General features: G+C 36.9%; 1 protein-coding gene across 2 annotated transcripts; it reads right to left on the bottom strand.

The window, feature by feature from the left end:
• Positions 1–1982: 1982 nt before the first annotated feature.
• LOC146321722 (uncharacterized) lies at positions 1983–10974 on the bottom strand. 2 transcript variants are annotated; one of them, XM_084725728.1, is made up of 5 exons: positions 10862–10974; positions 7144–7500; positions 5255–5524; positions 3619–3657; positions 1983–3303 (listed from the first exon to the last, which is right to left on the bottom strand). In XM_084725728.1, exons 1-5 carry the CDS (start codon positions 10935–10937, stop codon positions 3188–3190), a joined length of 858 nt encoding a protein of 285 aa, XP_084581854.1. In that variant the 5' UTR covers positions 10938–10974; the 3' UTR covers positions 1983–3187. The 2 variants fall into 2 exon arrangements, with proteins under 2 accessions (XP_084581854.1, XP_084581855.1); XM_084725729.1 differs by lacking the exon at positions 3619–3657.
• Between the last annotated feature and the right edge of the window lie 3881 nt (positions 10975–14855).

Here is a 14855-nt window from a genome sequence, read left to right on the forward strand (position 1 = left end):
GCGCTAATCAGTCTTTGGGATGGGTGAAGGCTGGGGGAGGGAGGTGCATACAGGAGCGGGAGGAGGAGGGGGGGGAGGGTGTGATGCATTGCAGCAGAGGGATGGAGAAAGAAGAGGAGGAGGAGGAGGAGGAGGGAGAAGTATAGAGCCGTTGTTATGGCAACAGTGATTTTATGTGATGTTTTCATCCCTTCCAGAAACCCCCACGTGTTGGCAAACTGAGACAACAGTCAGGTCACTGATATCACAGTAAACACTGTGTAACAAGGTTATTACAGTTAACTAAGGCTGGAATAAAAAGATAAAACCGGGCGTGAAAAAACATTTTAATCGGCTGAAATAAAAATAAAAAAACAGTCTTTAGGAAAAAATGAAATGCAAATAAGTTAATCCTAAATAAAATCAAAATATACAGAATTCTGAACACTTTTGCTATGAAGCCACGTTGTTGTAACACATGCAGAATGTGTCTTGGTATTGTCTTGCTGAAATAAGCAGTGACATCTCTGACAAAGACCCCCAAAACCTATATGTACCTTTCAGCATTAATGGAATCTTCACAGATGTGACAATTACCCATGATGCCATGGGCACTAACCCACCCCCATGCCATCAAAGATGCTGTCTTTTGAAGTTAGCACCGGTAACAATCTGGATGGTCCTTTTCTCATGTGCGTTAGTCCATCTTAGATGAGCTTGAGCCCAGGGAAGTCTGCAGCGTTTCTCCATGTTGTTGATATATGTCTTTCTCTTAACTTGCATTTGTAGATGCAGCAATAAACTGTGTTTACTGACAACGGTTTTCCAAAGCGTTCCTGGGCCCATAGAGTAATATATTTTATACAATTGCGTTGGTTTTTAATGCAGTGCTGCCTGAGGAATAGAAGGTCACATGCATTCAATGCTGATGGAGATTTCTCTGGATTCTCTCCATCGTTTAATGATTTTATAGATTGCAGATGGTGAAATCCCAAAATCTCTTGCAACTGTGTGTTGAGAAACGTTGTTCTTAAACTGTTGGGAGTATTTGCCCAGTGCCACAACAGATGTATAAGAGATCCTGCCTCACCACAGCCATGCCAACATAAATGTGAAATGGAGTGATCAATATTTTTGTAATCTGCATGGTTTTATATACGGCCTATGCACCACTTCTGCTTGTAAAATTTTGTGTCGAGCACACCATTGTTGTGTTTCTTAGGACAGACTCCCACTGGGCTGAGAACAGGGATTTGTGTGTGAATGTGTGTGAATTAAACAGGTTCAGAGCAGAGGCACCATGAGTGACAGCCTCTGCAAGTAGTAGTGTCTCTTTTTCTGGCATGGCAGGAATATCTTGTCATAGTGTTCATCTCACTGCTTCTTTATTATATTTAACAAATCATTTGACAGTTTTCAGACACAGTATATCTCTTCTGGTTTAGCTAGTTTCAAATTCACATCATATCTGTGGTTTCTGGTGATTTTAGAGGCTTTAGTCACCTTAAAGTTCTTCATTTACTCGCCTCAGCTGTATCCTGTTTTCAGCCTGTTTGACATATGAGACCACCACGTTTCAAACCTGCTTTTCTGCCCACTATTGCTTTCTGTCTCAGTCATTAACCCACACATGAACACAGATATAAACACCTTCACACCAGCACACGACCACAGGTGCACTGACTTGCTCTTTGACTCGGCTCAGATGGGAACCAGAGTCAACTGTGTGTGTGTGCGCGCATGTGTGTGAGTGTGAGTGCGCGCTGATCTCTCATTTTGGCCATTTCATTATGCCAGTAGTGAGGATTACTGCGCTGATTGCAGCTCTGTCCTTGTCCTGACAAATGCACCATTCCTCTGTGTGTGTGTGTGTGTGTGTGTGTGTGTGGCTCTCCTGTCCTTAATTCCAACAACATCCCTTTTCATCTTTTTAAATATGTGGATTAACTTCTATTACAGCAACAACACCAGTGAGGATGAATATCATTCAGGCATTGAGGATAAACTTGTTTTATTATTCACAAATATAAATGCAAACCATTATTGTACAAAAAAAGCAGGTTTGATGCATCATTTGACAAAATTTTAACTGAAGCCATTTGAGTTTGAACGTTTCAGCTGCAGATTTTGCTTTTGAAATTTACTCAGTCATTTGATTATTTGTTATTTAGGTTTATGCTTTACGTCCAGCTCGTACTTTACGGTTGTATTTTTAGCTGTCAAATAAATATTTTATTAAGTCAAAAAGAGGTCACTCAGTGGTTGTCTTTTCATGCAACTGCCCTCAGTCACCATTAGAGGGAGGTGAAGTACCAAAAATACCTGACTTTCAAGCTGTTTACTGTCACACCGGTTATACAAGTACAATTGTGTGAAAAAGTTTTGCTCCATTACAGAAAATGTAAGTTAAGTAACAAAATAAAGTAAGTAAATTAATAAGACAGAATAATAATAAGAAGACAAATATACAGTAATGAAAAAAAATGTACAAAGACATAATAAAGAACAATATATACAGAAGGAGTGTTCTTTATTTCAAAACAAGAAAACAGAAAGGATCATGAAGGAACTGTTGTTAAAAAATGGGGAAAAGAGAACCAGAAGTGCACATTTCTGATGAACGAGGAACCAGTGAACAGGGGTTTACGATGATCATCAAATAGAAGCAAACCCTCCTTAGGAAATCACTGCATGATGAGTATCAACATGAGACTGTACATAACCAACCAAAAAGCAGTAAAAGAATTAATAAATAAGAGTAATTACATATGTATATATAATTTCATATGCATGTATAAGCAGTTTAATATCCTGTCACCTCTAGTGGCAATTGAGAGCAGCTGCGACCCCCTTTTTCCCTCAGTAAAACATTTATCTGCTCTGAGTCTATGCATTATTTGGGGGGAAAATCCTGCCTTTAAAGCAAAACACCACATGATTACAAGATATTTCCCAAGTTAAAGAAGACTGTGGCAGACCATCTGATGCAGGCTGCACATTGAAATCACTGCCATACCCAATTTTACCTTAGACACACCCAGGAAGTTAAAAACAGCAAGTGAGTCCTTTTTCTCTCATCATGAATAATACTTTCAATCAGAGCTTGCTCTCCCCTTAACTTGTATGTGATTGTCTCTGGTTGTGAATTACTTTGGCCTTGAAGATAAATGAAATCTCCGCTGCTGAGCCTCCCTGTTCCAGCCACATGTTAACAGCTTCTGCACATCAGCATGGACACTAGGAGGCCCAGCAGGATGGTGACGGGCACCAGGAGGAGAGACCCATACAGGAACCACGGCTCTGGAAACACCACCACAGCTGGCTCTGAGAAACACAAAACCACAGACATGAAGTGTAAATTACACATTGATACAGTGTTAGATTTATTGGAATTATTTGTTCTGGAAAAGCAAATTTAGATTAAAGGGAAAATTCACCCAATTTGCAGTGAAAATACAAGAAAAGACGATGAAAGTTCTGGCACCATATTATCAAAACTAAAATAAAACTAACCTTGTGGTCTACACATGTCATTCTGTAACTTGTAAGTTGATCCTTTATGAATAAAATATGAAATATTTTCTTAAACATCATAACCAGCAGAAAATCAGGTTTTCCTAATGTTTAGGAGAGACTCACCAGACACAGCTGAGACATTTCTTTCAACTTCTTCACGTTCTCCAGGCATTAAGAAGAAAATATAAGATTAGATTAGGGCTGCACAATTAATCAAAATATTATTGAAAGTGCAGTGTAGCCAATATCCAAATCACAGAGGCTGCAGTTTTTTTAAACAAGGTAAAAATATGTGACAAAACAGCCTTATAATTAAGTACTATAGTGCTGCTGAGATGTCCTGACCTACAATGTTGATCTACAGATGTAAGAAAACATGTTTGTTCGGTACAGATCAAAACAAATGTCACATCGTCATGATTTTAATATTCACATTTTTTTTAACATATCATACAGCCCTAGTGTAGATCAAACAAATCTTCACTTTAATGTTGAAATATTGCATGATTTTTAAGCAATGAAGCATTTTAAATCGCCTGCAACCTTTATAATAACATTCACTGATATTTTCTCACTTAATGCGTTTCTATAATTAGAAGTCTTTAAGCCTATAAGCTTTTCTTCAAATGTGGGTAGATATTTCCAGACAGGGTGTTTTGTTGGTAATAGATAACTGAGAAGATGCTAGAACCACAGCAAAGACGTCAGAGTTGATGCTGAAGATTGTGTGAAAGCCTGCAGGACATGTTTGACATGTTTCAACATTACCAATAACAGGGCAAAGAGAGCGTTTCTAACCAGGCTATTTATGGCAGCATTTGTGTTTTTTCTTTATAGGCTGCAGTGCAGCTGAAGAGTCATGTATTAAAGAGTAACTGAACATCCGGTTTAACGCCCTCTTTACATATAATGTATATGTACGTAATACTTTTTCATCAGATTTCTTCCTAACAGTGTTAGAAGTACACAGATCCTTTACCTACTGTAGGTAAAATCACTAATACCACACTGTAAAAATACTCCATTACAAAAAAAACAGCTATTATTTTTTGCAAATGACTGAAACAGTTCACAATAGTTGCAATTCATTTTCCGTCAGTTGATTAATTGATGAATAATGAATTCAGCTGTACTTGACCTTGTCGACCGGTTTACAAAAAGCTTAATTTGCAAAGTAACAAACTAAAGCTGTCCAATAATTATAATGAAGTAAAACAAGGGAACTGACCTAACTAACCAGCCTCCTTTGCTCTGCTTGGTGCCAGACTTTCTTCATCAAAGTTCACACAGCATAGATATGTTGGGTTTTAGTGTGTCTCTCTGTGCATCTTCCATAAGCATCAATAGAACTGCCACCACAGTCTGGGACTGAGCAGTTCTGTGGTGATGTAATGACACTTTTACACCCTTTTCCAGTTTCCTTTTGAGTAAAAAGTACAAATTTCTCCTCTGAAGTAGAAGTGGAAAGTGGCATGAAAAGAAAAGTACTGAGTTTCATTCCACTAATATGCTTATATTGTAAGTAATTCGTTCCAAATTGGGAAATCATGTGGTTATCCGCCAAAGTTAGTGCTTGTAGTAATTTTAAGATGAGTCCTTTTTTTTTAATAATCAAAAACCGAGGAGTGTTTAACACGTAGGGGATAAATCAAGATTATTCAACCGACCAAACAAACTCGATCACTTAACAAAGCTGTGTGATAAAAGTTTGTAACGTGCATGCATGAAAATTAGATGTGATCAGGAGGGAGATTATTACCATGCAGATGGTAGTGAAAGATGCTTTTGGTTATCAGGTCTTTGTTCAGGTGCAGCTGACACTCGTATTTTCCTTCACCCCTCAGAGAAATGGCGTCAGAGAGTGTGACATAGGGCAAATCTGCGACATCATCTCCTGCAGCAGAGTCGACACTTTCAGGTTTGCATCCATCGTAAAAAATGGACAAAACAAATCCGGGATCCTGGGTCACGTTTACTCCACACCAGAGAAGAGAGTCATTGTGACTGGTGAGGTTAAAGATCATTGTGTCTGAAAAGAGAGACAGACAGACACACAGCATGTTAAAGCTCACTCTTAAACACAAACATTTTGTCTATTGTAATGAAATTATAATTTTCTAAACTTAGAGCCCCATGTCACTGCACACTGTGGCACATCACTAAATTTGTCACAACTGCTATTTTTTTTTTTTTTTTTTTTGCCTTAATTATCTTAAGGCATGAAATCAGAGAAACTGTTCAACATCTCCTGCAATAACTTTTTAAATACTTAATTATATGTAGGTTGTCAGTAATCAGATTTCTTCCCTACCAAAATTTAGAATAGTGTGAAATATCTTGAGTTTTTTGACTGAAGTAGTTAGGAATCAGGCTTTGTGAAAGCATTTTCATGCAAATGTGCCTTAACTTTGCAAACAGTCAGTGGTTAAAAACAGACATATTTGGACTTATTTGTGTCAGTTTCAGATTTACTAGGACTTTAATTTGACTTATTTTCCATGCACCTATAAGTAACAAGTAACAAATATAGCTGGTTAAGCAAAAACATGGCCAAGAGAAATCAGATTGCTTCAGCAGAAATTGACCCCTGTTTACTGGGTTTCATGACAAGGAAAACCCCAAATCGGGTTACTGCAGAAAGCGAACTATATCCTACAACTAGTACTCCTCCTGGACTGGACCACCACACTAATTCTTTGCTCAACTCAAAAATCAAGCACTACCTTTAAATTTAACCCCTTGCCAGAAGGTATAGTTTATCATGTTCACTAGCTGAGATATTTCAGTCTGGACCAAAGTAATGGATTTATTACCATCCCTAAACCCATACTGCACGGCTAAAAAAAAAAACAATACTGTGCTCTGAAACATACAAACGGTCCCTAAAATTCATATCAAATGTGACAGTGTCAAGTGACCCTTCCTTTTTGCTCTACACTCCAGTAGTAACAGTTGGTAGAGTCGGACTGGTACCCGTCAGAGCTTCTCTTGTACTTACATATGCATATCGAAAAGACAGCCAAATACTGAAGATGGTATAAAGATGTAAGTCACATCTTAAGTTAGCTAATGTTACCAAAACATTAGCTAACTAGCTAGCTTTTGCATTTTTAGCATTTGTTAGCTATCTAGTTAGCTAGAATTTTGCAAAAAATTATGTAACTTGAGAAAAATAGGAAAGCAGGTAGTTGACTGGGTACCATTGTGATACAGATCATGTACATTTTGTAAATTTTGACAATAAATGCTCTCAGACTTTTGTTTATACTCTCTCTTATGTCACTATCATTTCTAACTTAATCAACAATGTCGAGAAGTGCATATTTTTCTTGCATGTCAGCTTTTTTTCAGAAGTTCTGTGATGACTGTCTTCATGACACATCGCTTAGAAGAAGTCACAGGTTGCAGATAGCTGTGCAGGTCTGCAGAGAGGGGGCTGAGCAACATGTGCATGACATTTATCTGAGCCTTTACTCTGCCTAATAAGCCTTGTCTATCTCAAAGGAGATCCTGATTCTATAATATCACCCCTGAACCTGTTTTCCACCCCTGATTTTATTAGTCTTCCTAAACCAAAACTTAATCACAGTTCTGTCTTTAACTTCAGCCAAACTCTACAGAACCCCCCTTCAAAATTCTTATATTTACCATAAACCATAAGTAAAGTTCCATTTCCTCTGGTCCTGAAACGCTGATCCCTCTCTGTGGTGACAGAGAGTTTGCACAGGTACTTCCCACTGTCATCCCACTGGACTTTCTTGAAGAGTATGGACTTGTTTGAAGAGAACGGATCACTGTCCAGAAGGTTAACACGTCCCTGATATTTTTCAGAGGTGGGCCACACTTTGAGATTTTCAGTGCCCTGTGTTATATATTCCCAATACAGAATTGGTTTGGTCACCATTTTCTCATTATTAAGATTGAGCTGGCATGGCATCGTAACATCATGACCCAGAGCAGCGGTGAGCACAAGAGGCTGGTCAACTGTGACCAGAGAGCAAGTACCTGAAACAAAGGCAGAAATAAAACAATGACAGGATGTTGGTTAACCATAATAATATCCTGTAAAATGCTCATCCTCCCCCCCTCTGTTGTTCTATTAAAACTGTGTTATGATGATTATGAATACAGCTACAGGAAGCGACTGACAGCCTGTCAGGTTATTTGATTTTTCTTGACTTTTTTTTTAATTTAACTTTCTCATTTCCTGTTTTCTGTACCTGATATTTCTCCCAACCCTCAACACAAACCCAACCCAAGCACAATCCTCATGCCTAAGCCTGCCCATAACCTACCCAAACAATCCAAACCAACAAAGCAAGGAGTACTGGCCAATCACAGTCAGGGTCATTACTAGTCATTACTTCACCATCCTTGGAAAAAAAAAAACTGCTTCCTGTGCTTAGATATGCAGTAAAGATGTTCAGGGTTCATGGACATTGTTCACAGCCCAATGGCACATGGGCACAAAAAATATTCTGTGGCTACCAAATGTTCCATGTAGGTGGCCCACTGTGGCCATCCAAATTTTATCTCCATACCGGGTGCCTTTGCCAACACAACCTTACAGTTTCACAAACATTTCAAATCTTTCAGATCAATGTTCTATGACCCATTAGGGTGAGTTAAGTATGCTAATATGATCTGTAGAAGAACCAGAAACACCAAAGGTGGAAGGTGGAAGTGAATGGAAGCAGGAGTTTAAGTGGCAAGAATATAACACATCTATGTGTTTAATGTATTGCAATGCGTGCTGCCAGAATGTGTTTTATTGTGTTCAATGGCCCTTTATGCGTTATTTTTATATAAATTTACATTTGGCCCACCAAAGCTGTAATTTGACCCCATTTTGGTGGGCTTGGTGACCCATGGGGTCATTAGTCTCTATCCCTGGTGTTGCTGGGGAATCTGTAAAAGCGACATATAGTCATGAGTCATGTGTTCGGCTAATCTAAGAAAACAGCAAGATCTACACAGATCAGCTGCTAACATTAGCTGCAGTGAAATCCAGTTAGCTAGCTTCTGCTACTACAGAAAATTATTTTGGGACTGTAGGTGGTGAGGTGGTGACCAGGATGGTGTGTGGGAATAAGTTCATGTCAGTTTACTTGAAGTTTGAGACATTAATTACATTTATAGTGGGACAATAAACCTAACAACAAACATTAAACATTCTATTAGGCTCAACATTTTCATAGTTGGTATTGAGGTAATCCAAAAGTAATGGAAAATAATCAAGTTACATTACTTTAATGTTGTGATGCTTGGATTAGGTTACTGACTACTACTACTGAGTGGGACAGTCAGGTGTTTCCTGAGAAAAAGGAGGGAAAGTCTGAGGACATTTGGTGGACGGCCAGGGGAAGGCCGGTCAGGGGGGGGTAAAAGGGAAGAACATGATCTGCGAGAAGTAAGCGGGGGGCTGGAGACAAGGCCAGAGGGGAACTGAGGAGCAGACTGCGATAGAAACTGCATGTAACAAAACTTTACCAAAGTTTCATTGTGTAGACTCAGTATCTAATACACATCTAAAGCATGGATAAGAAGTGAAATTAGACTTCTACAAATATTTTCTACACTCATGTAGTGGGGGATTTTCCTTGCAGCTTCGATACAATAGAGTTTTTGTATTAAGCTTCTAGTAGGAGGATGTGTCTTCTCATGTTGACTTCTGCTTTCATTTGTAAAAAGGTTGGTCTATGGCAGCAAAGCATTCGCCAACAACCTGTCAAGCTGTCACATGACAAATATTTTAACTTTTAATCATGCTAGCCCAGAGCTGCTGCATTTTGCAAAAATGGTCAACTTTATAAAGGAAGATCCTTGAGTAGGGGTCACAAAAGCTTCATAGGGGCCTTTCTTGATTTGAAGGTAAAATTTGGCACTTTTCACGTGGATGTCCGGTCAGTGTTTATGGTAAATGTAGTCAATTGAAGCAGTAAATTTCTCATTGCTCCAAGAAAATTGAATTTTCGTACTTTCTGAGTTGCACAGCAGTGCCTATATGTACTGGGATGCATTGTGAGCAGGCTTGTAACTCACCACCCTAGTGTACAGCTATTACTCTGTTGGCCCAAACAAAATACAAAAATACACATCTAGCATGCATTCAGGCTACCCAGAAGAGGCCTATGTCTATATCTCAGCATTTCGTTCATTTTGGTGGAGAAAGCTAAATGAAATTTTTATGTTAAAGATAAGATTATTATCTAAGATCTAAACTAATCTGGCAGGATAGGGGCACGGTGAAGACGTGAAAACAAGTGACATTCACAGAGCCATCACTTTCAGAAAATACAAATATGTCACTTGGTCAGGGTTAGGCTCAGGGTTAGTTTTCCTTAAGGGTCCCTTAAAGAAAAAGGTTCAGAACCACTGACCTAAGGCAATGGAGTTCAAAGATGCTACAAAAAAAAGTTCAGAAATGGTGAAGCATCTTAAAAAGTAAAAATCATTGAGACCAAGGTTTATTTCAGTGCTAGTGCCCATAGATTTCTGCCAAATCCAGATTGCTTTGATCAAGTCTGAGCAGTTTAAACAGAATAACAATCAGAACACAAGAACTTGAGTTCCCTACATCCACGGGTGCTCTCTAGAGGAGAAAACAGCAATTTGGCAAGTAAGAGACAGAATTTACAGAGGGTTTGAACAGCAGCCTGATTCAAAAAAACAGTTTGTAAAGATGTGTCTCTGTGCACCAACATAAAGTTAAATTTGAGGGTTCTCTGACTTTTAAGTTAAGGAACTAAAAGATCAGACAGTTCTTAGTCAGGCAATTCTTCATTCAACCTTAAGCTTTTTGTTGTTGTTACTACTAACGCCTAAACAATGAATCAATTGTCAATCAATTATTAAATGAACTGCCAACTATTTAGATAATCCATTTTATTAGTTTGAGTATGTTTTTAAGAAAGAAAATGAAAAATATCTGATTCCAGCTTCTTAAATGTGATTATTTTATCGTTTCTTTACCTCTTTGTGACATTAAGCGGAATATTTTTGGATTGTGGACAGGCTTTGAGAAGCAACGATTGACATGTTTCACCATTTTCGGACCAAATAACTAATCAATTAATCAACCGTTTAATCAATGATGAAAATAATTGTTAGTTGCAGCCCTAGTTGTTACATATGTGAAACAAGGCACCATGAGCGTATACGCACACGCCTGTGACAAAATCACAACAAAGAAACCACAGAAAGACCGTCTGACAACATCTGAATGAAGAACAATTCTACTAAAACACACAGTGCTGATTTGCAAATGAAGTAAATTTCCCTACAATTTTAATGACAAGTGTAGGATTCTTGTCACAAATATACACAAACATCTTTCATCTACAAATTAAAAGTTCATAAATTGTACCTGAGACCATGAGGTGCAGAAACATCCATTGTGTCCATCCCAGCTCTGTCACTATTGAGAAAATGATCTTTGACATGTCTCTCGTGACAAAAGACAAGAGATTAAAAAGACGATGTTGCTGGTTTGAGTGCAGACAGATGAAGAACAAGCAGGCGTGTTTACACCACCACTTCCTCTCTGGCTGGATGATATAACTTTGAACCCTTTAAAATGAAAACAAGTCTAACACGTGAGTTTACACTCTGTTAAATGTCTTAAAGATACAAAAGTAGCATGTCTTAACTTCAGCAAATTAAATATTTTTTTGAAATTAAATAAACTATATATTTTAAAATATTATTATTTTTTTATTATTAATTTTGCATCATTTGGGAAAAGTGAAAGCAGGATGTCACTCTTTCGGTTTCTTTAAAAAAAAAAAAAAAAAAAAAAAAAAATGTATATATATATATATATATATATATATATATATATATATATATATACATATATATATATATATGTATATATACATACATATGGCTTTTTTTAACATTTGTGTTATAGTGTGGACAAAAAAAATATCCATTCAAAGTGCAATTTTTTTGCTTGTTCTGGAGCTTTTGACTGTATCATATAATCTTCATCAGCAGAAGAACAAGTTTGTTCAATAGTAATGAAGCTGTACACGTATAAACTATCCTTTATTCTGTGCATTTTTCAGACCTTTCATCCATGCTGGCTTAAAAGTTGAACTTGAAATTTAATTCTTGGGAACAGAAGTCAACAAAGCAATTTCCACTCAAGGTCTGCTTACTCACTTCTGACTGTATCACAAGCTGAAAGTTGTAAGCAGGGTTTGGAGGGTTACTTTAAAAAATGTATTGCAAAACTATTATTAATTACCTTTTAAAAATGTAATCAGTAACCTAATGCAAGTATCACTATATTAAAGTAATGCAACTTTCTATTACTTTGGGATTTTCCTCTAACGTTAGCAGTTGGTTTGTGAAGCTAAAGTTAGCGGTTGGTCTGTGTAAGTAGGTTGGGAGGTAATTAGGGGTTGTTCTGTGTAGCTATCTGTTGGTCCATGAAGTTAACATTAGCGATTGGTCTGTTGGTAACTTTAGCAGTTAGTTCTGTTGGACTGTATAGCTAATGTTGGCAGTTGATGTCAAGACAAGGTAATAATGAGATATTCCACCTACTGAAAACATTTTTTTCAAGTGATAATATCAACTGTCAGATTAGCTGGTTTCACTGAAACCAGAGTGGGATTGAGACCCATGATGTGTTGTAATGTGTCACTGCACATGGTAGTATATCATTCTTTTTTTTTTTAAATGTACTTTAGAATCGTAATCCTGTTAATAGTTTCCATTTGTTTTTACTAAATGTAACTTTTTCCATCCTAATCAATTAATCCTGTTACATGTAATCTGTTACTCCCCAAGCCTGGCTGTAAGATTCTTTTGTTCCCATGATCAAGAATTAACTTTTCAGCCAACATGAACAAGAAGTCCTAAAAGTTACGAAGACAGTGTGATCCAGAACAAGTTTAAGTGGACCTTAAGTAGAGATACCCTGTCTTCTGCTGTTTCAAAATCAAGAATAATCTCCACGGACTTGCTGATTTTTATGGTTGTCTTGCATGCAGTGTTCACTTCAACTGCCCACATGGATGACTAATAAATTCACTGATGTCATTTAAACAAACCACTGTCCTCCCAGATGAAGACACACAGGCCTAAGCATTGCTGCTAGACAGTAGTATACTTTTTTCCATCTGTCTTTCCACACAAGAGAAACACATCAGTCTAGAGCAATCATCTATCTGAAATAGGTGTTTCAGTTAAGCTGGATGGAAACCACAGTACCATGTCCTGAAGTGTTTTAGCACAAGCAATGCAGGGTTGTGAAGACCCCCGCAAAAGCAACCTCATATGTCAGACTGGTATGCAGAAAGGTGTAACTTTCTGCACGCCCACTTCCTTGTGGTAAAGCTGTTTAACAAAAAACAAACAAAAAAAGAGGTTTAAAGGTTTAAAAGAACTCCCTGTTTTCATGTAAATCATCTAAAATTACATTTGGAATTAATTCTATTACTTCATTTATTTATTTATTTGTATGTTTGTTTGTTTTCAGTATACGTAATTTCTACAAAATAAGACAGGGAACAAATAATCAAAAGTCGAGGGCAAGAATTATACTAAAAATCAGAAAAAGATATTTAAAGCAATAACAAAAAAAAAAAAAAAACAGCACACGAGGAAACAAGGTAAAAGACAAAGCAAGGACAGAAATGTTTATGTTTATATATTTTTTTAACCATTCTGTTCATTTATTTCACATATTTTAGTGACTTATAGGAGAAATATGTAATATACCATTAGAATGGTACACAGTTAAAACAACCAAAGAAGTAATAGAATAAAGGCTGAATTTGTCAGAGGTGAAGCCCATTAAAGGTGGAATCAGAAGGATTTGCCCAGGCTGTCTGTAAACGCACCAGATGGGTGGCTTACTTATTCTGCATTCTTTCCTGAGAATTAAAAGTACAATTAAAAGTGTATAACATAAAAATACTGGATGGAATATATCAAACTTTGCACACGTCCACTTGAACTCAAACGTGTACTGATTAGATTTTGGTGTTCAAAGGTCAAAGGTCAATGTCACTGTGACCTCATGTCTGTCCCTTTCTTATGAATATATCTCAATAATGCCTTGAGAGAAGTTTTCAAATTTGGTCCAGTCAAACTTTGGAGAGGTAAGACCAGTTTTGCTTTTTGCTTGACTTATTGAACTGTATTCTGTTAAAATGAACTGCATTTATAGTTTTTCCTAGCACAACAGGAAATTTCATGTTGACTGAAAGGCTTACGGTCCTTGCATTTGTGCCCGTCTGCTGTTACTTCTAGGTATGAGAATTAAAGTTTATTATTAACCTGTATTTTACTGAATATGACAAACAAATTCTTGTTATGAATTCCTGCTAGCAGTTTGCACTTACACACAAAAAAAAATATATTATCAATAATAGTGTTTACACTGACGCTCAGTCTCAGGTCTGGCTGACTTTTATCTGGTTACAATCGAAACTAATCTTGGAAGTCTTCAGATATTTTGCACCATTTGTCTGCAATAAGTTACAGAAAAGTCTGAAACTTGATACACTGATGTCAATACGGCATTTCAAAAAATTTGTTCCGAAGTTCTGTTGATTTTAGGTGTGACTGATTAACAGAATATGCTTGTATTTTTATTCTATTTAACACCAGTGACAAGGATATTTTAGAGAGCACCTGCAATTTGTCATGCTGTTTTTTCTTTGAATGTGTGTTTAAATCTTTACTATAGGCTATAATTACAATATAATTCATTGCATTAATGGTACAAATTGCAAAAATGCTATGTTAATAAACAGAATGATTTTAGATGGGTTTCAATTTGAAACAATATTGTTAGTCTTTAATATTTTTGGTGTGTTAGAGCACTCATGCCCAGAAACTGGAGACTGGCAATGACAAAACTGGGGAGAAAAATGAAAAAACAAACAAACCTACTATTACTGGTGGTAATAATAATAATAACAACAATATATTATAATTATGATTATAATTTTGTGTTTGGGCACAGATCTCAGGCTCAGTCATGATCCACATGCAGGTCACAGGAAATCTTATTTGGGTAAATGGGTAAATAAATAAAACACTGTGGAATAAACTCTGCAAATCCTAGATTTATATGTGTAGTACACCTTTTATAAAGCACTTAAAATGTGTGTATCATTTTACTGATGAGAAGAGAAAACAGGATCCTGTTAATTCTGCCTAAATGCACTCATCTTGGCTCATTTTTGAAGTGGGCTAAAATGTCCTATATTGTTATCCTAATGAGAGGAAATAAGAGCAGTGATTTGGCCTGATAAATCTGCCTAAATCCATTTATTTGTCATGCAAGCATATTTTCAGTAACAGATATCAAGATAATAAGAGGTGATTACTGATCAGGC

Source organism: Lutjanus erythropterus, chromosome 9 (assembly GCF_056507025.1).
Source record: "Lutjanus erythropterus isolate fLutEry1 chromosome 9, fLutEry1.hap2, whole genome shotgun sequence".
NCBI lineage: Eukaryota > Metazoa > Chordata > Actinopteri > Lutjaniformes > Lutjanidae > Lutjanus > Lutjanus erythropterus.